At 23.8% G+C, this 23,130-nt stretch overlaps 8 protein-coding genes across 8 annotated transcripts; 2 read left to right on the top strand and 6 right to left on the bottom strand. All coding sequences in view use genetic code 6, as the record gives it.

Annotated features, from left to right (window-relative positions):
* Positions 1-897: 897 nt before the first annotated feature.
* TTHERM_00131160 (hypothetical protein) lies at positions 898-3,821 on the top strand (the record flags this gene model as incomplete). Its single annotated transcript, XM_001019593.2, has 3 exons — positions 898-2,219; positions 2,311-2,644; positions 2,745-3,821. The coding sequence occupies exons 1-3, from the start codon at positions 1,111-1,113 to the stop codon at positions 3,819-3,821; spliced, it is 2,520 nt and encodes an 839-aa protein (XP_001019593.1). The 5' UTR covers positions 898-1,110.
* Positions 3,822-4,112: 291 nt separating this feature from the next.
* On the bottom strand, positions 4,113-4,953 carry TTHERM_000131159 (transmembrane protein, putative; the record flags this gene model as incomplete). Its single annotated transcript, XM_012798542.1, has 3 exons — positions 4,113-4,508; positions 4,570-4,868; positions 4,917-4,953. 3 exons carry the CDS (start codon positions 4,951-4,953, stop codon positions 4,113-4,115), a joined length of 732 nt encoding a protein of 243 aa, XP_012653996.1.
* A 179-nt stretch (positions 4,954-5,132) lies between these two features.
* On the bottom strand, positions 5,133-5,555 carry TTHERM_00131170 (transmembrane protein, putative; the record flags this gene model as incomplete). Its single annotated transcript, XM_001019594.2, has 1 exon — positions 5,133-5,555. One exon carries the CDS (start codon positions 5,553-5,555, stop codon positions 5,133-5,135), a length of 423 nt encoding a protein of 140 aa, XP_001019594.2.
* A 474-nt stretch (positions 5,556-6,029) lies between these two features.
* TTHERM_000131169 (hypothetical protein) lies at positions 6,030-6,260 on the bottom strand (the record flags this gene model as incomplete). The annotated part of the gene is made up of 2 exons (XM_012798541.1): positions 6,030-6,120; positions 6,196-6,260. The coding sequence occupies 2 exons, from the start codon at positions 6,258-6,260 to the stop codon at positions 6,030-6,032; spliced, it is 156 nt and encodes a 51-aa protein (XP_012653995.1).
* Positions 6,261-7,176: 916 nt separating this feature from the next.
* On the bottom strand, positions 7,177-10,124 carry TTHERM_00131180 (alix V-shaped domain binding to HIV protein; the record flags this gene model as incomplete). The annotated part of the gene is made up of 6 exons (XM_001019595.4): positions 9,805-10,124; positions 9,345-9,745; positions 8,957-9,237; positions 8,245-8,896; positions 7,807-8,183; positions 7,177-7,749 (listed from the first exon to the last, which is right to left on the bottom strand). Exons 1-6 carry the CDS (start codon positions 10,059-10,061, stop codon positions 7,177-7,179), a joined length of 2,541 nt encoding a protein of 846 aa, XP_001019595.3. The 5' UTR covers positions 10,062-10,124.
* Positions 10,125-11,924: 1,800 nt separating this feature from the next.
* Positions 11,925-14,921, top strand: TTHERM_00131200 (cullin family protein; the record flags this gene model as incomplete). Its single annotated transcript, XM_001019597.3, has 10 exons — positions 11,925-12,058; positions 12,210-12,299; positions 12,352-12,649; positions 12,765-13,296; positions 13,404-13,580; positions 13,646-13,827; positions 13,887-14,375; positions 14,429-14,530; positions 14,581-14,837; positions 14,897-14,921. 10 exons carry the CDS (start codon positions 11,925-11,927, stop codon positions 14,919-14,921), a joined length of 2,286 nt encoding a protein of 761 aa, XP_001019597.3.
* Positions 14,922-15,716: 795 nt separating this feature from the next.
* Positions 15,717-16,784, bottom strand: TTHERM_00131210 (transmembrane protein, putative; the record flags this gene model as incomplete). The annotated part of the gene is made up of 1 exon (XM_001019598.3): positions 15,717-16,784. One exon carries the CDS (start codon positions 16,782-16,784, stop codon positions 15,717-15,719), a length of 1,068 nt encoding a protein of 355 aa, XP_001019598.1.
* A 666-nt stretch (positions 16,785-17,450) lies between these two features.
* On the bottom strand, positions 17,451-22,118 carry TTHERM_00131220 (hypothetical protein; the record flags this gene model as incomplete). Its single annotated transcript, XM_001019599.3, has 6 exons — positions 21,890-22,118; positions 21,680-21,778; positions 21,115-21,368; positions 18,719-21,061; positions 17,940-18,608; positions 17,451-17,885 (listed from the first exon to the last, which is right to left on the bottom strand). The coding sequence occupies exons 1-6, from the start codon at positions 22,062-22,064 to the stop codon at positions 17,451-17,453; spliced, it is 3,975 nt and encodes a 1,324-aa protein (XP_001019599.3). The 5' UTR covers positions 22,065-22,118.
* Positions 22,119-23,130: the final 1,012 nt, after the last annotated feature.

Genomic DNA, 23,130 nt, shown 5'->3' with positions numbered 1-23,130 from the left:
TTATGGCAAAATTGAATAAATAAATAAATTAATTAAAATTTGAATTCACTTGAGACTTAGTCTATTTAGCTGTATTAACAATACAAGCACGAGATTATTCTGCAATGAAATAGAATGATTTTTTGAAGATTTATATAAATTATATTATATAGCAATAATTTATTCGATATATAAGATAAAATTAACAATATATTGGCTCAATGAGCTAACTTTTAATGCAACTAATTTGCTGGCTTAAAGCAAAATAAATAAATAAAATACATTTTTCATTAAATAGATATTCTGATATAATTTTCTAATCACTTGTATTTATTGTAAATAAAATATTATATAATTATTTCATCTGAAATATTTTTCTACTATTACTTTATCTTCGAATATTTAGTGATAAAATATAACTATTTTCAAAAAGATTTCATATTAATTACTTTTTAAATTTATTATAAAAATTTAATTAAAAATGGTTTCTTATTATTTTTAGATCAAAATTTATTTTTATTTAAAACATAAAATATTTATTTAAGTTTTCAAAGTTTCTTTTTAATTGTTTTTTTATAATTAAAAAATATTATTTTAATGTATAATTCTTAGCTAAAATTGTTAAGACTGTCTTGGAATGATAGCTCCTTTTTGTAAAACCCAAAAACAAATAAATAAATAATTTATTTTAATTTAAAAATTAAACATATCCTTTTGAATACTTTTAGGGCGAGTTTTTAAATTTACTTTAATCAATATTCAATATGTATCTAAGTATGCGCTATCGATAATATACTAAAGATGAAAATCATCTATTGTTTGAAATTTCACTATTTTAAATTATTTGAATTAGTTTTGTAGATAGCATTCATTCATTGTGATGCCAATAAACAATATTTTTTTGTTATTAATAAAAATAATAATTAAAAATTATCATTAAGAAAAATATTAGAAAAATTAATCAACCAACAGCTTTAATTAAATATTTGCGAAACATTCATTCAATCTATCATTTAAAATATTTGTTTTGCAGTATTTGCTACATAAAATAAAGTAGAATTAGTATATAGGAATTTAAATTTTGAAAGTAAAAACTATCTCTGCTGTTCATTAAAACATATACTCAAATAAATGGAAGAATTTAAAGGATAATTTGAATCATTTAACAAGCTTGACGGTGATAATAGCATTTCAAAATTACCAATCAGTCATGCTTAAATGGCAGCTTTCAAAGCATAAAGTGATCTATCCACAAACTCAGAAACAAGTGAGGAATTTAGATAAAAATCTATTTTTGGAGGAGAAAATGATCAAAAATTTTAGATGGAATCACCTAATTTTTAAGTAGGGAATTTTACAAAAAAGGATTAGATTGATTCAGCTGCTAACGGATTCTTTGGTTAAAGCAATTTTTCAGGAAAAATGGGAATCGAAATGAATAATCCTAATTCGATAAGCACTCGTATAACTACTAATACTAATAGAGTTTTAAATAATTCTAATGGAATTTCTGATACTCCCTCATCAACATATAGCAATGAAGGCAAAAGATATGAGTTCAAAAGTAAATATGACGAATACAAAGCAAAAACTTAATCTCAAACACAATCTGTTTCTTAAATCCCTTAGCAATCTTCTTTATTGTTTGACAGAAAAGCTCCTTTAGGGTTAGGGGATACAACCGTTTCAATAAATAATGAAAACAATGTTCCTTTCAATCCATACTCAAAAATGTAGCGCCCTGGAACTGGAGAAGGTTTTATGCCTTCTTTATAAAGCTAGCCTTATGAATTGACAAGCAAATATCGTTTTAATAATGACTCAACTAAAAACACCAGCTAAAATATTTCATCAAATAGTGGATACTCTGGTATGAATAATCATATGTCTAATCAATAATTTTTTGATATTGGTGATGAACAAGATAAGAGTTATTTCAAAATATCCAGTAATTTAACTCCAACCAGAATGAATAAAAATAGTGGTGGTTTATTTAGCTAAGGTTAAGGTTTAAATTTCCCAAATAATAATAATAATATAGGGAATTTCTCAAATTCTTTCTTAAACAACAATCCTATGTCACTAAATAGTCACAACACAAGTGGAATATAAGAAAATGCAAACACTTATGGAAGAAAACTTAGCGTGGATTAATTTAAAAGAAATATTGATTTTGAAAGCTCTCTAAATAATAGAGAATTATCTAATGACAGCAAATTACAATTTAACAATATAAAAAAGTAGTTTTTTAAAATTAGTTTATTGTTTATTTAGTTAAAAAAATAAAAATCTTTGATTTTTAATAGTTGTTTATTTATTTATTTAAAACAGGGTTAATTATCCTTCTAATCTGCCAACAAATGGGTTCAAAAGCCTAGGAGAGTCAAGAATAAGATCATCAGGATTGTAATAATTGCCTTAAATGAATGCAGGAGGTTTGTAAAATGGTCAACCTCCTCTAAGACCTCCAAAATATCCTGGAAGTGCACATAAATCAAACAGTTATGAGCAATCTATAGGAGAAACAAGCCAACAAATATTGAATAATTAAAAAATGCAAAATGTTGTAAAGAAAAATAATTTAAATATCCCAACTGATATCCTAACATATGATTAGGACTATTTCCCTTAGTATACTATGTTTTTGCTTGCTGAAGAAGAAAAAGTAATAAATTTAATTAACAATTTTTAATTTTTATGAAATCAATCTATTTTGAAGTCGCTTTTTGATAAGTTAATTAAATTATTAAAAAAATATAATATAGAATTTAAGCAATTACAGAGAAAGAGTAGAGAAGGAGAAGTAAAAAATTGAAGCAGATTTTGATCACATGAAACATGAAATGAATAATTTGCTAGATGATTTAAAAATAGAACTAACAACAGGTGTAGATGAACACTTTAAATCATTTATTGAGCGTTATAAAACTTTTAAGTCTGAAGTGATAGAATTCAAAAGTATTAAAGCAGATTTGCCTAATATTTAAGCTCCTCCTCCAAGTTAAATAGATTAAAAGAATGCATCAAATGTACAATTGATAAAAGAACTAGAAGAACTACGTTACAGAAACCAAATGTCTAAATTATACCAATATATTGGAGAGTTATAGAAAGCAAATATAAATAGAATTTTGCAAGCCTCTTAATTGTTGCTTGGCTAAATGAGTAGCAGTGCAAGTCTCTATAATTCTGAAGGATGCTAAAAATAACTAAAGGAGCTAAAAAATATGTTTGCTATGAACCTCTCCCAACGTTTTGACCCTTTAAGCAATTACGTTAGATAAGTTTATAACTAACCTCCAAATATTTAAGCCCTTGACATGAATAACATAAATGCAAGTACATTTATTCCTAATCTTATGTAATAATAGAATAGCCCAACATAGTAGTAACAATAATATTAATTCAGTGCTCCTCATCCTTTGGGAAATCCTCCTACTCTATTTAATGGCTCCATCAGCAATTTTAACTCTATTTAACATCCAGCTTTATAATCACATGCTTATTTAGCTGATTCACCATCTAGATCTAACACAGATTAGCAATTTTAATTCCCCTAACATTAAAACTAAATGATAAATATGAATTTGCTTAATCATTTTAGAGCTATGAAGGAAGACATCCCTGAAAATCAAAATGCAAAAATTAATTAAGAAATTCCTAACTTTGGTTCATAAATGAACAGCCAAAATGAGGAACAATATAGTCAACCATTTCCATTAAAACAAATGTAGGATATGTTCTAACCATAGTAAGGCTAACAACAACAATAAAATCAATAGTTTTAATAGATGCAATAATTTTCTCAACCATTTATAATTTAAAATTAAGATGAAAACTGATAAACCAATCAATATATCTATTTTAATTAGACATTATATTAAATTATTAATTAATTAAAGAGCAAGTAAATTATATGTTATATATATAAATAGTTTCAAATCTTATAATAAACTATCAAAGTAAATTATTAATATCATTGTAGTGAATGTCAAATTGTTAAAAAATTTTTTGGAATGGAGAATAAAAGTTTTTCAAATCCAATTAGTTTCAAATTATAAAAAAAAATTTTATTTCTAATTTAATTAAATGATATTGATTAGTATAAAAAATAAAAAAAATGAAATTTATCTTCATAATATCATAAAAACTAAACTTTATTATATTATAAAAATAATAATTAATTGATTGTACTTCTTAATAATCTATTTCTTTTTTATGTTATTAAATTCCCTGCTTTAGAAAAAGGCATTCTGCAGACACACTAATTGCAGATATTACTAAATACTGCATAGCTAACTTGCATCATATGTTAGGATAAAACAATTTATTAGCTTGCCACCAAGTTAAAGGATTTTCTTATAATTAAATGTCTTCTTCTTTTAAGTATTTATCTATTTCTAATAGATATTTACATTAACTTAAATTATGAGTTTATTTTGTATTTCCATTAATACCTAGTTTTTCTCCAAGTATTTTAGATGAGCCACTGAACTATTCTACTAATTGTTATCCTTCCTATTTTTTAACTTTTTATAACATATTAGAAAGTCATTTCTTTTTAATCTCACTAAAATTTTTTTCATTTACAAAATAGAGAGAGCTAACTAAATATTTTGGATTTAAAATTGAAAATTAAGCCAAAGATATGAATTTATCACTAATATTCTTTTAGTAAGCATCCAAAAAGTAATTTAAAATACCATTTTTAAACTCTTTTAATTCTTCTGAATCTCCTTTTGAATCTTAATTAAATTATTTTTAATATTATTATAGATAGGAAGAATTTAATATATAGTAACATGTGTAGGAGAAGATAAATAAATAATCAGTGATATCTTAGAATGGATCAAGAAAATTTATTAAATTTTCTATTTATTCCTATTACTCTAAAGAAAATATTAAGACTGCATATTTTTTTTTTAATTTATATTTACATAGTTGACTTTTATGTTAATGAAACTGTATTTACATATGTTTAAAGAATTCAGCATTTAAAAGACTGAATTCCACCTAATTATGACATCCATTTTCAATTTTTTTTGTTCAGACCCATTTTTTAAATATACTTATTATAATAACTCTCTTAAAATTTATTTCTTTCTAAATTTTTATACTATTTTTCTACTTTGACTTAATCAATAATTAAATTTTCAGAAGATAAGAGCAAGTAATGCTATTATGAATGCTGAATTTGTTACTAAAAATACCTATATTTATGATTATTTAGTGCTTATATCAAATTTTTCAAGCTACTTTTAAACTAATTCGAATGTTTTTTAGGCTGTATGTGACTCTAGGAATTTCATATTAAGACTCTAATAAATTTATGAGCTTCTAAAATAGCACTGACTTTAATATCGATAGAGGAAGCATTTCTTAAGCTAATAGTTTGATAATAGTAGAAGTAATTAATTCTTATTTAACTTTGGATATGATTATACTTTTTTTTAAACCATAAATTAGGTGATATCTTACTATTTTAACTAACTTTATTATGTAGCTATTTAGTCTTTATATTCTTTCTCTTTTACTTCATATTCATTTGAGTGCTGCTTTTTTGCATGATCTGTCATAGAGCTGATTCCGTTTACATATTTGAATGTTTTAGTTTCTATTGTGCATCATTTACAAGTTGCTATTTTTTATTTCTAGTTATCTGAGAAGAAAAACCATGTCATAGATCTTTTGATGTTTTACATGTTATCTAAACTTTCATCAATCAAGTAATATTTCTTTTCCTTTAATTAAATTACTAGTTTTTCATTATTGTTGCTTATTTAAATTTGAGATTCCTCAATCATTATTTATTTTATTTTATTATGTTTTATTTTTTTTATTTTTAATTTCTTTTTATTTTCTTCAAATTAAATTCAATTTTTTTCCCTTAACTGACAAATTGACTGCTTTTAAATAAAAAAAAATATAATATCTATTATCCAATTAAAATCCAATGGATTAAATTTTTTTAAAAAAACTATAGATTGGATATCTGATCCAATTATCTATGGATATATCCAACCAAAATATAATCCTTGACATTCTCTATTTCATTGATATAAATCTAGCAAATTTTGATAAATATTGTATGTCAATAAAAGTTATTCTTCCCAAGAAATTTAGTAGATACACAAAGTATACCTTAGATTTTATGTTTAACAAATATAATAAACCTTTAATATATTTTTTTTATATAAATTTGAATAGAATACCTACATATCCTGCTTCAAGAATAAACTTGTCGGTCGGAAAACAATACAGAATTCCACTTTTGTTTCCATTATTCCAATCTATTTGCAAATTATAATCTGAGATCTTTATAATATTCAGTAAGTAGAAATATAGATAGTATTTTGTAAGTATTGATTTAGAATTTCTTCAAGAAAGCAGAAATAAACTAACGACTTAAACCTTCATGATTTAGATCTTAATTATTTTCTATCTATACTAAAAAATAGTGTTAGTTTTCTAAAAAATAGTGAGCTATTTATTTTTATTGATCCTCTCCATAGACCTATAATACTCCACTATTATAATAATTTTGCTCAAAAGTTCATTATCCTTACCTAAATTCTGCTTAAAAATGTTGAATGCTTCTTATTGACTAAATAGTATCTTCATTCACATCAGATAGGTAGGATTCTTTTTGCAAAAATTCAAGAAGCATACCACACTACAACCTAAATCATTTTCAATATTTTTAATATTTTTTTTCTAATTTATTATTTAATGAAAAAACAAAAATTTATTTGTAAATGTTTCATTCAAACATGAAAAAAAAAAAATTTCCCTCTAAATTAAAAAATAATATTCGTAAAAAATAACTCACTAAATTTACAACTTAATGGGTTTGCTACTTGATGAGCATTTTAAGGTAATTTGATTATATAAATTTTTAATTTTAAATAAAATATTTAATTGATAAATTGACATTTAAATAATTTGTTATTCATTTTATCTTTTTATATCTATTTATTTTCTATCATAAAATTTATTTTAACATACCAAATTGATAAAAAAGTAAGAATCTTATTAAAATATTAAGTTTATTTTTAAAAAATCTCAATAAACTTTGAAGATTAGAAGATGTAAAATTTTATTTTGAATTTAAAAATAAAATAGATAGTTTAGATGTATTAACACATTTATGAAAATAAATAAATTTATAACTTTATTAATTGTTTTTTTTAAATACTTTCATTTCTTTGGAATGAAAACAGATTAGCCTTAGTTGAATTATCCATTGTTGTAGAAAGGATTAGACTATTGAGGCATTTACTATTATTATTAGTGCTATTGGTATGGGTGGTTTTGATAGGGAGCACCATAATTCTAAGGAGGGTACTAGCTTGGAGGATACTAATTTTAAGGAGGATATTAGTTGTAAGGGTTATTCTATTATCCATAAAAGTAATTGGTAGGAGGTGCTTAAGGTTATACATATTAAGCATTAAATCCTCCTTAATTCATATTTACTTTTGATTATTCGTTATGGATCATTTAAATTAAATTATTCTTTTCAATTTCACGTGCAGAGATAAAATCAGAAACCTTCTTGTCTAAGTCAAGAAGTAAGCCAAGTAGATCACCATAGAATTTCATTCCCTATTAGCAATCATCAAATAATTCAACTAAAGTAGTGAGACCACCTGAATATTTTTCTGATTATTACATATTTCCACTTTAATTTCCTCCTTTTTAATTTCTCTTTTATTATAGTTCGATAGCAAGATTGCAAGCTTCGCTAACTTTATTGCTATAATGAGCAATCTATTTAAAATAATTTTTTATAAATTAAATTAAAAAATCTACAATAAAATTATTTACCATATCATTAAGAGCTGTGATTTACAAAGAAACAGGTTATAGAACAGTTTCTAATACCTTGTCTTTAGGAACTTTTTGTTGAAGTACCTTGCTAACTTCTCCTTAGAAATTTGTATTTCTAATGGAATTGTTGATATTTTGAATAGAATCTTTAATAGCAGTCATATCAGAGTTGATTTGGGTGTCTGTATTTTCAAGCTATTAGAGTAGTTATAAATTCTATTATTTGAAGCTGTCCTCAGAAGAGCCAGAGACGAAATATTTGGTATATTCAGCAGGAGGTTTCTCCATTAATTCTGCTACTTCTAGATTCTATTACCATCTTTATTGTGTGTCCATATCAACATTAGTTGCAATCTTGAAGTTTTCTTCTAGGTCTATATTATAAAAAAGTTTATTAATTAATAACAATAAATAAATAAATATATTTTATATTACTCTTTAATTCATTCAAATATTCTTTGTTTGAAGTAGAAGATTGAGCTCTAGTCCATTTAGCACCATAATCTTTTCTGAAAGTATCATCTTCACTTTATTCTTTTTCAAGTTTTTATCTGACATTGTTGATAATCATTCCACATTGGATGTTGTTATCCTTAAGAGTTTAGATGAAGTTTTTAAGCTATTTAGTACCTCCTTAACTGTTAAATTTAGCAATTTTGTCGTTTACTTTTTATGGAATTTACTATTGTTGCTTTTGACTTATTAAATCAATGAAAAAGTTGACATAATTCTCTAAATAGGCGCTTTATTTCATATCGAAGATTTGTTTTTAGACATTTTCAACCTCATTACACCTTTATTGAGCGAATTGCTTAATTTCCTATACCATTTGTAAAGTTTCTTCTGAAACGAAATTTGCAAATGCACTTTCATCAACAGCAATATTTTATTGCATTTCTTTTGGTTCAGCTGGCTATATAATTAGCTACTCCATCAAAGTGGTTCTGGGTAATTTCTTTTCATCAATAACTTCTTAATTGTAAATTTATAAATTTCTTTGATTTAATTCATTGAATTCTTTTTCACAATCAGCTCTAATTTGCTATAATTAATCCTATTGCTACTTTTCTACGAATTTCATAGCGGCCTATTTTTATTATTACATTTATTCATTAAACAAATAAGATAGATATTAAACTATTTTTACTTCATTTTTCAAAGCTATAGTTATAGTATTAACACTGTTTTTCACATATCCTAGAGCCCAGCCAATATGTCCAGCAGTCAAGTTATCTTCGTGAAGGTCTTTGTGATGCTTAGACATCTTTAAGCCTGCAATAGCCATATATTTAACAGTGTTAAAGAAGAGGAAAGCCTTAACTTTTTAGAGATGATCCTAAGGAATGATATGTTCTCCGCTTTGAATAATACCATTAACCTTGCTCAACGCAATTGTATAGTTTTGAGATGCCTCACCAGCTAAACTAGCTGTTTTATTAATAAAATAATTTTAATTGAGTATTTTCATTTTTTTCTTTGTCTGTATAGTAATTGCAAAGTAACTATAATTTTATTGAGTATATTAAATCAATTACCAATATTCTTAACCTTGATTTGATCTTCTTGAGGTAAAAGGTTATTGAAGAGTACAGCATAGCAGTTACCTAGCATGGTGTGATAGAGAATATCTAAATTAGCCTCACAAAAATCAGTCAAGATTGCCTTGATTTCAGGAGCCATATTGATAACTAATTACTTAATTTACTAGATACACCATAAACCAAATCTGAATTTTTGAGTTGCAACTTTTCTCTATTCTGGATTTCCAAACATTAAGTTATTACCCTCAGTGTAATAAATGATAGTTAAGTTATAAAGAATGCAAGCTTTTTCTAAAACAAGACTAGGAGTTGCGATTTATTTCTTAGCATCAAAAGAATTGCTCCATTAGAAAGGAATATTAACTGCACCAGGTTAATAATATTCGAATCTAAATCTGAATGTTTGAAAATAAATTATAATTAAGCTTATTAAATAAGATTGAATTGAAATTACTTGTTTTGAAGGAAGAGAAGATGCTTGTAGTAAAGGGTGAGCTTTTCCACAAGTTTTGCACAGGTAGCAGGGTCATTAGCAACTGTGAGATTGTGCTAATCAAATAAAAACTCGCCTCTAAGCTGACTAACTTTAGTGAAAAGACCTTTAACAGGTTACCATGTTGCTTCACCATATATTTGGGTTATAAACTATTCAAATATGACATCTATTGGAATGGGTCCAGTAACCTTGAGAGGATATGTTATAAATGACATTTCTACTTCTAAATTTTTATTTTTATTACAAAGTAAATTAATTTTTTTTGATTCTATTCTTTGATCAATAAATTATTTACAATTTTTATTTTATCTTATCTTATTAAAGGTGGATTTTTTCTATTTATTTTAAAAATAATTCTAAAAGGCATGATAAATACCTGATATATCTTTAAACGCTAAGTCAATAAAAAATTATAGTCTATCTGATATAGATTATCAAAGATACCAAAAGTTAATATTTGCATGAAGGAATAAATAAATAAATGCATGCATGTGTTTTTTCTTTGTTTAATTGATTGATAGGTTGTATTAGCAATCCTAATAATAATAAAAAAGTAACACCAGAAAGAAATTATTTATGTACGATGATTTGTTATAGATAAAAAGAATTTGTAGTTTTTACTACAATAAAATTATCACTATTTTTAATTCTTCATTAAAATTTTTTTTAAATATTAAGTTAAGACTAATCAGCTATCTATAACATTTCATAATAATTAATTGATGAATTCTTAATTTTTTAATTTTAAAAAATTTTATTATTAGAAATCAAAAATTTAAAATCAATCTAAGATTTTTACAGAAAAAATTAATTGATTTTTATTGCTAAATAAATTATTTATTTCGAAAAAAATATTTAATTATATTAACTAATCAATATTCTAACACTTATTTAAAATCTAAGCAAAAACATATATTTTTATTTTCTTGTATTTTTAGTTTTTTTATTTCTATTAAAATATATCCTAAAAAATTTAATATCCTTCAATGCTCTAATTTTAAAAAATAGATTGCAATCTAATTTTATTTATTTCAACATATAAAAGTAAAATACATTTCAATTAAATCTTTAGAAATTTTTTTTTTTATTTTATTAAAAGATCAAAAAATTAATTCAGAAATATAAAAAACATAAAATGAGTTTATTAAAATTATGGAAAATTTTATTGAGCAAATTGAAGATTCAAATAAATAATATTATCTACCATAAAAATAATTTACTTTTGTTATAAAAATTATTGATAAAAATTAAATTAAATAAAAATAAGAAGCTTTTATTACTTTTTTAAATTTTGTATTCATTAATTTTTTTTATAAAAATCTAAAATGTGTTATTTCACAAATAAAAAAATAATCAATAAATACTTTTTTCTTAAATATGCTAAAAAATATTTATAAATAACTTGCTTTGCTGATAATATTTAGGAATACTCATTTTTTATAAAATAAATTTTCTAAAATGTAACAAAATTTATTCAAAAATATTGTATTTTTTTTATTTATTATAAAATAAAGAAAACTAATTTACTCAAAAATTTTTAAAAACTTTTTTTGTTTTGAAAATCAGAAATAAAAATTAATTTCTTAGTATTTTTTAAAGAAATTTTAGTTAGATGATTAGAATATTAGATTTTTATTATTTTATTTGATTTAGCAAAATTAATATATTTTTATCATTTAGTTTTAATTTTATAATTTACTTACTTTCTTTTAGTCATTCATTCATTAAATATAAATCAAATTAATATTTTTATATTGATTCATTAAATATAAATTAAATTAATATTTTTTATTATTCAAATAGAAATAATGTAAAATAGATTTTTGGTTAAATAATTTATTTTATTTGATTGTTTTTGATAAATAGGATGTAAGAAATATTATTAGCTTATAGCAATACGTTATTAATTAGAAGAATTATATTTTCTTTGATAATTTATTTTATTTAGAAATAAGAATTTGTTTAGAAAATTTAGCTAAAATTTCAATAGAGTTTAATATTGATAATTACTAAAATTTTTGAATACTAATTATTTAAAATTTAGAGTAGCAAAAAAACACTTTAGGTGGAAGTAAACAATGGAGAACTAATAAATGAGCGATTTATAGCAAGCTATTTCAAAAATAGAAGCAACTTAATAGAAGCTTATTGATTTTTTGTCAAGCGGGCAAGATATATAGATATCTAACAAAGAATATATGCATTGTTATGAGTAAGAAAGACATTTATTTATTCAAATTTATTTTTTTAAAATCCAAAAATTTCTCTCTCTATTGTAAAAAAAATGAGCAAAAAATAGAATCCAAAGGATTATCTTTGCTTGCAGATAGCATTATTACAAATTATTTTCATTTAACAAAAAGTCTACTTTGCAAGGTCAACTTTAATAGGCAGAATAGAGAAGAAATGCAATTATTTGATTGGTTTTCTCAATAAATGGAATAATATCTAGAGTAATTTGCAAATTAAGTAGACATTTAATTAATTTTTCTTTTAATTGCGCAGCAATCAATTTTAGAGAAAAATTTAAGTGCTGACAGGTGAGGAGTATTTAGAAAAAGTTAAAGAAGAATGGCAAAATTTATAATTATATTTATTTTGGCTAAAATTCATCTTTACCAAGTTTGATTAGTCTTACAAAGCACTCCATGGGTAATCTTTATCTGGAAAGACTTTTACGTTGCTGAGAGAAAGAATATTTATAAGAAATAAGGAGATTATATATTAAATTATATTTGATTTTTTAAATAAACACAGGGATGATCTCTAAGTTCCCTTTTAGCTGATAGTCAAGATTTTACAAGTAAAAAACACTTTAATTCATCAAGCCATATTAATAAACTTAAACATAAAATTGAAATTCATTCAAACTTAAAAGCAATAAATTTCTTTTAAAAAGCAGAATTTTATTAAAATAGTATTTTGTTGAGCTTGGGTATGCTGAGAACGTTCAATTAGTTAAGTATAAAGATCTTTAAGGTTTTTCAAAGTTTGGATATGTATCGTAGTAGTGTAAAGAAGATTTGAGTTATTATAGGGAGCATTTTGAACAGAGATTAATTGATAATGCAAAAGAATACTGGAATAAAAAGAGTGCTTAATGGCTTGAAGATTTTTCTGTTCCAGAATTTGTAAAAAATGCTAAATACGCACTAGAAAGAGAAAAGGAAAGATCTTAGCAATGTTTTAAGTGGAGTTATAAGCTCTACATGGATACATGTGAAAAGGAAATTATATCAAATAATGCAAAAGAACTTATTGGAAATAAGTCAAGTGGATTAGCTAATATGATTAAGCAAGATAAGTATTAAGAAATTTAAGAACTATACAATTTAATGAATTATCGTAGAGAAGATACGATTTCTATCTTATCATCTGAACTTAATAGCTACATAAAGACTGTAGGAAACGATATAAATAATAATGAGTAACTGAACAAAGACTCAAAAGGTAATTTTATATTTATAAACAAAAAAAAAATTTTTTTTAAAGAGTTTATTCTACATTTTAATTAAAATCAAAGAAAAGATCTGATCTAATTAATTATTTTATTAAAGAATATATTAGGGAAGTAATTAGCTTTTATAAAAAAATTGATGGTATTATAAAGGAGTAGCTAAATAAAGAGTAAGACATTCAAATGGCTAGAGATAGAGGATTCAGGGAATTTTTAAATAAAAATGATAAATATATTTTCTTCTTAGCAAAGCATTGTGATTAGGAGCTGAGAGTTGGTAACTTATTATTCACTAGTTTTTTATTGCTATTTAAAATTAAATATTTATTAAAATAATTTAAGGTATGAAAGGAAACAGTGAAACAGAAATAGACGAAAAACTTTAAGATATTATTGATATATTTTTGTGTTTTGATAGCAGAGATTCTTTCATTACTCACTACCAAAAATTTTTAGCATTAAGACTTTTGTAAGGAAATACCCTTTCAGATGAAAATGAGAAAAAACTGATTACTCTTATTAAAGTATTTTAAAATCAAAAATTTGTTATGTTGACAACATTTAATTAATGTTTAATTTATAGAAAGAAATGGGTAAATCTACTACCAATAAGTTAACTGAAATGTGCACTGATATGGTTGTAAATTAAGAAACAATGAACGACATAAAGAAAAAGATGAAAGAGATAGACTCTAGAAAATGTGATGAAATAGATTGGAAAATTACCATTTTAACAAGTGGACACTGGACCATACAAAAAGATATTCTTGATGTACCAAATGAATTAATTTGGATAGCAGATACTTATATCAAGCTTTATAAAGAGAAGCACAAAGGTCGTAAAATAGACTGGGCTTTCTCCCAAGGAAATGCAGAAATTTCAACTAAATTTGATAAAAAATACACCTTAGATGTTACAAACTACTAACTATTGATCCTTTTAATGTTCAACAAGGCAGATTCCTACACTTTCAAAAATATTTCCGATGTGTTAAAAATTCCTTTGCCTGAACTCCACCTTAATCTAATAACCTTGTGTAAACACAAGCTTTTTAACAGAGATAGCAAAAATGTAATTGAATATTTTTAAGTAATCTTAATTTAAATCTTTTATTCATCAAAAAGGACCTAAGTGAATTTAAAGATGATGAAGTGATCAGTGTGAACACAAAGTTTAGTTCAAAAATAGTTAAAATAAAAATGCATCCTAATCCTGAATTAAAAAAAGTAAAACTAAAAAAAATAATAGAAAGTATATTTATCAAATTTAAAAAAAGGCATTGAAAAATCAAGAAAAAACAGTAAATGTAAATGAAAATGAAATCGAAGGTGAGTTAAAAAAATTAAGAGAGCATTAATTAGATGCATGCATTGTAAGAATCATGAAATCTAGAAAAACTTTAGCTCTTAACGATTTGAATGCTGAAGTTGTAAAACTTATTGGTCATATTTTTAAACCTTAACCATAATAGATTAAGCAAAGAATAGAATCTCTTATTGAAAGAGACTATCTAATCAGGCATATTGATGATAGGTAATATTTTTTATTTTGATTTAGATTAATACAAGTTAAAATAATTTTTTAATAAAAAGAACAAAATTCATTTACAAACCATGAATGATTATGGTAAACTAGTGTTAAAAAAATAACAAACTAAATAAATTAATAACTAAAGAAATAAATAAATAACCAAAGAAAATAAATATTTAACCTTTGATTTATATTTCCAATATAAATTTCAATAATTAAGAATAAATTAAATAAATTATTTACTCTAATTTATTTTTTGTATAAAATTCTGTATATCAATATACTAACCTTTTATATAAATACTTCTAAAATTAACTAAACTCTTTATATAAAAGTTTTCTTTTTTGCATACTCTTAATAATATCATAATGAAGCTTTTTAGATAATATACTAAGTATTTATTAAATGCTTCTTTTTTTAAAAAAACATATTATATACTTGCAAAAATAAACTTAATTACTCTATATATAAATCACATTAATTCAAAAAGAAATGCTTAAGAAAAAAAATAAACATTAAAAAATTATCTATTATTTATTAATTAAGTTAATTCATTTATTTATTTTTTCTAGAATTTTTCTAATTTTAACTATGTTAAAATAAGCAAATAAGGTATATTTTTATAGGTAAAATATTTTTAAAAGTAAAGATGATTGAAAATTTTTTGTGTTTTAATAATCATGTTTATTTTGATAATTTGGCAAAAAATTAATTTTTAAATAATTTTCAAAATTAATCTTTAATTTACTTCAAACTTAATATTTATATATTTATACAAAAATTTACAAAAATACTAACTTAATTTTTATATTATTATTAATAAATTAATTATATTTATTAAAAAGCATATTTTAATAATCTAAATATCTGCTTTTTACATTTTCAAATTACTGCTATTATCCTTATTACATAATACAACTTGTCTCTCCAGCTATTTTAGCTATTTCCTTAATAATTAGATGCAAAATACCAAAAATTAAAGGTATTTGGACCAAGGAAAAATTAAAAAATTGATTTAACTGAAGAACTATCTGCTAGCAATACTCCGATGCTAGTCACATAAGATATTACTGTAATCATACCAACACCGATAAAAATAATTAAAAGAAGTGGCATAAAGAATCTATTTGAGAATCCTCTTCTTTTAAAAGCATAAAGTATTAGTAAGCCAGGTATAAATATCCCAAGAGCTGCAAAAGAATAAACAAAAACTATTATAGTTCCAAAAATAGATCCTACTACAAGTAATGGACATAGAATTAAAATTATAAATAAAATATAGACTCTCATAAAATGCATTAAACAACTAACAATTTTATCAATCTTCTATTCTCCTTCTGTATCTTCTGCTATATCCTGAATAATTCCTAGCCTACTATAAGCTAAATGCTAAAAAGATAAAAGTACCTAAGGAGAGCCTAGTGTGTGTAGAATTAATTATCCGTATTATACTAAGCCAGTTATTTTTTCATATTTAAAAGCTATAAGAGATAATGGAAGTATCATCATATCCTTCACTATCAATATGACTGTTACAATTAATTATACTATAGGAATTTCTTTTTCATCTAATAAGTGTCTTTTCTTTTTTGTTTCAACATAGCTAGGAACCTTTTCTTCATCATAAATTTAATTGTCTCCTTCTACTTCCAAATATAACGGCTTTTTGAAAAGCAAAACTTTCAAAAATTCGATGCCAACAATAATTATAAAATCTATTAAAGAGAAACAAGAATAATTAATGAACTCATAAAAACTGCTCGCAGTATCAAATTAGTCTTGATTTGAATCATTATTTTTCATATTATATTAAATTTCTAGATCATTTTCTAAAGGTAACTCAGTAAAATTATATTTTAAAGTCAACCTACTAGGGATATTGATAGCACATAAGACTACTATAGAGCACAAACCACCTAAAAAAAAGAGCCATTTTATACACTTAGACATTTATTTATTTATTATATTATATTATTTTATTTAGTTAGATTTTAAAGAATAGATAAGATTTTAGTAGAATGAATATTAATTAGTTAGTTATTGAGTTATTTAGTTATTTATTTATTTGTTTAATCAATTAATTATTTGATTCTTTCTGTTAATTTTTTTAACAATTTTGAAATACATTTCAAATCATATCTCTAATTTTAATATAAATCACCTACTCTTCACTCATTTAAATGTTTAGTAATTATCCAATATTTTCATTTTAAATCATACAAATATCTCTTCCATTTAGTTTAAAAGGAATTTTTTAATGTTTAAATAATTAAGTGAACTACAATTTGAATTTCTTTGATATTTTTTGAATCAGTTGAATTATTAAAGGAGAAAATAGAATTTTATAAGAGAAATAATATATAAATAATTTGATATTAATAAAGATGATTGATTTAATTAAATGAGGAGCGAGTATTTATGATACATAATTATAATATTAGCAACTGGAAATATGAAAATAGATAGATAGATATTTATATAAGATTTAATTAATATAATTTAATTTTTTATTTATATTTTAGCATTGTTTTATAGCAGCACCTTATACCTAATTAAATTATAATTGTGCTTTTTAGTTTGTTGGTTTATTTATTTATTTATATATTGCAATTACAATCAACAAGTTAGGATATCAATTAGTTATTTGATAGATTCTTATTTTTTACTATTGATTTTACAAAAATATTTAATTTTATTTTTTTTCATTTTCAAAATAAATTACCAGCTGTAGAGCTCCCAGTAAGTAAGGTATCCCTTTTGTTCAATATCAACCTCCTTAAATAATCTTTTTTTATATAATAATATTTATAATTATTCAATAATGATTTGTAATTACTATTTAGAGAGATTGAGGGCTGTGTTATGGTAGTTTTTCTTTATTATAGATGTGTGTATAAGATGTTCAGTTTCAAGTCTTGTAATAAATCCTTTTCTATCAACATCCAAAAAGTTAAAAACCTAAATTAATTTTCCATTTTCTTTAGATTTATAATCACAAATGCTCATTAGAACTGGTCCTACTTCGTTGACTTCAAGAACTTAATCTTAATTCTATTTTTATTTATTTTATTTAACAAATTTTATTTTAATGAAAAATGTATTTACAATATCCAAAAAGTCAAAGAATCCATCTATTTCATTAGTAGGGATTGTGGGATAGTGGTAGGTCAAGCGGTTTCTGAAAGCCATTTTTGTCACCTTGTCTTAGAAAATTTGATTACCAAAAATAATATCAAAAACTTCTTAAGCAGTTTTATTGTAAAGAGTGAATCTAGAAACATAAAATGCTTTATCTGTATTGGCACAAACACTAGCGCTAGTCAAAAACATTGGGAGCTAAATGCTTTGCTTCAAATTTGGAGTATTCATCAAAGATTCTTTTAAATTTTTGGTGGAATAGGGGCTTTTAGCAAAATTGATAGATTTTTTAGGAATTGATGAGTCTCTTAGACGAGAAGTTACTATTTCTTAAGGTTCGTAACTACTGAAGACGTTGCTGTTTGTTTATAGAGCTCTTTAAGCACTTCTCTCAACTGAGCGTTTTAAAAACTCTTTTGTCTCTTGCTCTATCAGTTCACGTTCTGAATTGACAAATTGCTTTTGACTTTCTGGTGAATAAGATATACCAATATTTTCCTTCTCAAAATCCACATTGCATTGTTTCATCAACTAGGGAGAAGTGAACAAATGATTATATTTTTTCTTAATAGGATCTTTGGAGGGATCAAGCTTTTGGTATTCTCTGCTGGGAGAAAGCATACTGGTGACTCTATCCTATGAAATAATGAAAAATATTTTATGTATTTGATAAAATAGTTTTTTAAAAATTTATTTATTGAATAGTATAATTAAAAAATCAATCTAATTAGCCAATATGATCTTACTTTGTTAGCAGAAGGATCAGCAGTTCCCCTAAGATATTCCCTTCTGAATGCAGGAGACTTGAGGATAGAAGGAGGTAATACACTAGATGAATATATTTTGCCATTTGAATTTTATTCTTAGGAAACGCCAACAGATTAATACTTAGTCTAAGAAGGTGTGCTATAAATGTTTATAGGAGCAGAAGGAATTGTCTTCTTTTAGAAAAGATTGTGGTTTCCTGATAAATCAATTGCTACTCTTTCAGCGTAGTAATTATCATAGGTTTTTTGAACAACATTTAAAGTTGTACTGTTATTAATATTAACTGTTGGGAGGGAATAAGAATTGTTTTGTTAAAATGATTGCTCATTCTAAAATACCTTCAAAATTTCGCTCTTAGGCATGTATGTGGGTTAAGGAGCATTTTATAAATTACTTTCACGGACAGATGATTCTAACATTTCTTCAACATTATACTTTAATTCAACCTTTTCGTTAGCAAAGTTAATAGAACAGGAATCGTCAATCTCTTCATTAGGTTAAGTAAATTGATTAGTGGCACTTCTTACATAGTTGTCAACATTGTAAATTACTTTGGAGTCATATTATTATTGTTCCTTTCTAGCAGAATATGGTTACTATACAGATTCCTATTCAAATCCACTCATGGCACAATTAAATAGATTCATATGGTTGAATTATTGCTTTTCTGCTGATACTTGTTATCCATAAGCAGATGAAAATGACTTTTCTTCGAAGAGATTATTTTAATCTCTTGAAGCACTCTTTAGTTTTTATTATTCTAAATAAGCCTTTTCCATTTGAACTTCAAAGTTATGCTAAATTAACTCAGTTGTGATTTCAACATCATTATTACTCTTTCTCACTGAATTATATTTATTTTAACTGTAAGAGTTGGAATTGTATTTATTACCACTTTCCTAAGTATCATTTCTCTTTGAGTTTTATGTATCGAGTTGGTATCTTTATTCACCATTTTCATCGCGTAACTTAACATCAGAATACTAACTCTTAACATTAGAGACTTATTATGATAATCTCTTTTATAAGCTGAAAGGATCGTCATTTGATTCTGTCATTTCTTCCATTCTGTGTTTGACAGGAGCATATTAAACTCCGCTGTCCATATGAACTGGATGATTCATAGGAGTAACAGGATCATCTGCAATTTAGTATGAGTTTCCTCTTTGCAGACTTCCTAGCTTAAGTAAGTTAGGTTTGGCTAATGTTTCTTCCTTTTAGTCAAGATCATTAATTTAATCAAAGAATTCTTCTTCGTGATGGCCTTCTGATTCGTTTTCATCTTCGCAGCTTTGATAGTCTTATCCTTAACAATTATTCTCCTCGTTATTGCAGTCTTCCCTATTATTTTAGAAATTTCCAAAGCGAGACTACTCAGATCTTTAAATAGCTTGTTAGATATATTGTTCTCTCTCCCTTTTTACTCTTTCCATTTCTTATTCTTATTATAAAATTCTTTGCTATTCTGCATAGATAGCTTACTCCATTTATTGATCACTCATTTCGACATGGCCTTCAGATTATCCCATGCTGCTTCTTCTTATTTAAGAAGAAAATTATTATTAGAAATAATTCTATTAGCTCTCTAAATTATGTAAATATTAATTCTACTACTCTAGAGTGAGTTCCTAAGAATTTTAAGTTACCATAGCTGAGTCACTAATTGCAGCTTATTAGCTCTACTAAGATTCATATTAATTTTGTTTTAGCTCACTTAATTGATTCTATGAGAATTGAGACTAAGTATTCAATTAGTATTCTTCTTATTGTTAGTAGACTTCCTCTTATTATTGTTAATACTCTAACATATCTTAATTTTGTTATTCAAGATCTTAGTCTTCCTATAATTCTTATTCGTTGTATTATTGCTCATCTTCCATATTTCCCTCATCATTTTAAGTTTCTTAAAGTCTTTTACGTAGAGTGCTCTCTTCGTTTTCATTTACCTCGACTTGTTGGTTTTAAACTGATTGCTATTGCATCTATAAGACGTGCTAATCCTCATCTTCATTGTACTCTGTGACTATCTACTCACCTCTAGATTAAGAAGTGTTGACGTAAGATTATTAGTGATAATCATTTGCATGAACATTATCTTAATCAAAGACATTTTGATTTGACTATTTCAAAGGGGAATTAGTGTTATTTAATTCTTGTATTTGCTATTGTTAAGGGCGTCTAAAGGGACTCATTTTTTGAGGATATTAGTTTTACTATTTAATTTATTATTCAAGCTACTATTATTGCATTAATTATTACTGTTATTATCTCATTTACATCTATAATTATTGTTAAACTCTTTGTTGTTCAAAAGTAAACTGCTATTAAAATAGAATATTTATTAAAATTCATTGCAAAAAAAGTAAATATTTACCATATTTTCGTCTTAAGATGAATTATTTTATTGCACGTTTAGAGCATCTGTAAAAGTTTTTTGCTGTCTATAAATTGAATCTTATTCGCTTTTTCTGCTTTAGCGCTAATCTCCAAAAGTTTATTAAAGATTCACTTAAGAGCCTTTTTAGTTAGGAGTAGGAGCAATATTGGTGTTAGAAGATGGAGTTTAGCCGCCTCTGAATTTAGTCTTATTTAAGTATTTTCTGAGATCAAGAGTTAAGTTTTAAATATCTTTTGATATAGATAGATTGATTGTTAATATAATTTAAATAAAATTCAACGATATAAAATAAAATTTTTAAAAACAGTCATTCAATCTGAATAAAAAAATTAATTCATTTGGATATAAAAAGTAATTATTAAAATTTTTAAATATATTGATTTGGACTATAATTCCTTTCAAAATTTAAAAAATGTTAATAATCCTATTAAAGAAAGAACGAAAATTAATTAATTAATTAACTATTTAATATTTGTTTAATTATTAAGAAATTCGTCTTTCACTATTCATGTATAAATAAATACAAATTTCAATAATTTACCTTGTTTTTTTTTATGTTTCAAAATAATCTCTTCTAATTCTTACCCTTGTCCATCTTTAATAAGATTTCTTAAATTTAATCTATCATCTTTCATTATTTCTATTAATTTACATTTATTTCAATTTTAATATATTTCTTTAATTTTTTTCAATTGCAAATATTTGAAAGCAAAATTATCAAAATTCAATTAATTAATCATATTATTATTACATGTGCATTTATCTAAAAGATTTAGTAATTCCATTTACTCATGCTTAGATACGCCTTTTGATGCTACAGTTTTAGCACCTGTAGCTACTGCTGCTGGCTTTTAGTTTGCAGTAGGCAATTGCTATGCTGGATTTTGAGATTTCTAATTCAAAGCTTTGTTGAAATTTTTAAGCATTTTAATTTCTTTTTTCTTTCTTTTCTGTTGATTTTTATGTTTTTGTTTTTAATTTAAACGTTAATCAAAAAAGAATATATTTTCTTTTTAAATTGATGAAAAATTCAAAACACAAAACACGATATAAATTTTATAAATAATTATAAATTGAAAAATTGATTAATATTTCTCTTGAGTTCTGTTTAAAGAAATCTATTTATTTATGTATATTTTTTTAATTCTATAAATCATTCATCATATTTTATGTGTATTTATGATGATATTGCCAATTTTAAGAAAGAAAGAAAAAAAAATTATTTAAACTGTTAGATATTTATTAGTCAAGTAAATGGGTTTCGCCATTTTATTTTTTTAGAAATACATGTAATCAACGAAATGTTTTAAATATTAACCACCAAATCTCAATAATATGTGCCTTATGCTCTCAATTATATCAAAATAATTTATTTAAAATAACCAGTTAAAGTTAATAGTTATAGTTGCTCAAAATTAAATAAAGCACATGAAATTATATTCTTTTTTTTATATTTTAGAAAAAAAAAATATTTTTTAAACAAATAGTTAATTATTTTATTATTTAATAAAGATAAATAATTTATTCTAATTAATACATTTTTAGATCAATTTTTTTAAGTAAATAGCTGAGAGAAAAGCAAAATATATAATTCAATTGAATAATCTACTTGGCTAACAGTAAATTTTTATATTAAAAAGAAAAAGATCTGCAATACATCATTTGAATTTTTAAATTCGTTATAAAGCAAAAATTATAATTTTGCTTATACTCTGACAGTTCTTGTCATTTTTAAACTCTTTTAATTATTTTGAAATAATTTTTTTCTATTTATTTAATCCTATTTATTTTTAAAAAACTAAAACTGAAATGAATTTTAAAAAAAAAAATATTAAATTTTATAATAATTTTATTTTATACTGTTTTTATTAAGATTTTTATCAAAAGCACAAAATTAATTAACTTTAAGCAAGTAGAATTAAAGGCATGATCATCTGCTTGATCGCTTTATTTTGAACAACAAAAATTGATTGTATTTAATCATGTTAATTG

Source organism: Tetrahymena thermophila (assembly GCF_000189635.1).
Source record: "Tetrahymena thermophila SB210 genomic scaffold scf_8254582, whole genome shotgun sequence".
Classification (NCBI taxonomy): domain Eukaryota; phylum Ciliophora; class Oligohymenophorea; order Hymenostomatida; family Tetrahymenidae; genus Tetrahymena; species Tetrahymena thermophila.
Note: the sequence above shows the minus strand (reverse complement) of the source record. Positions and strands in the feature narration are given on the sequence as shown.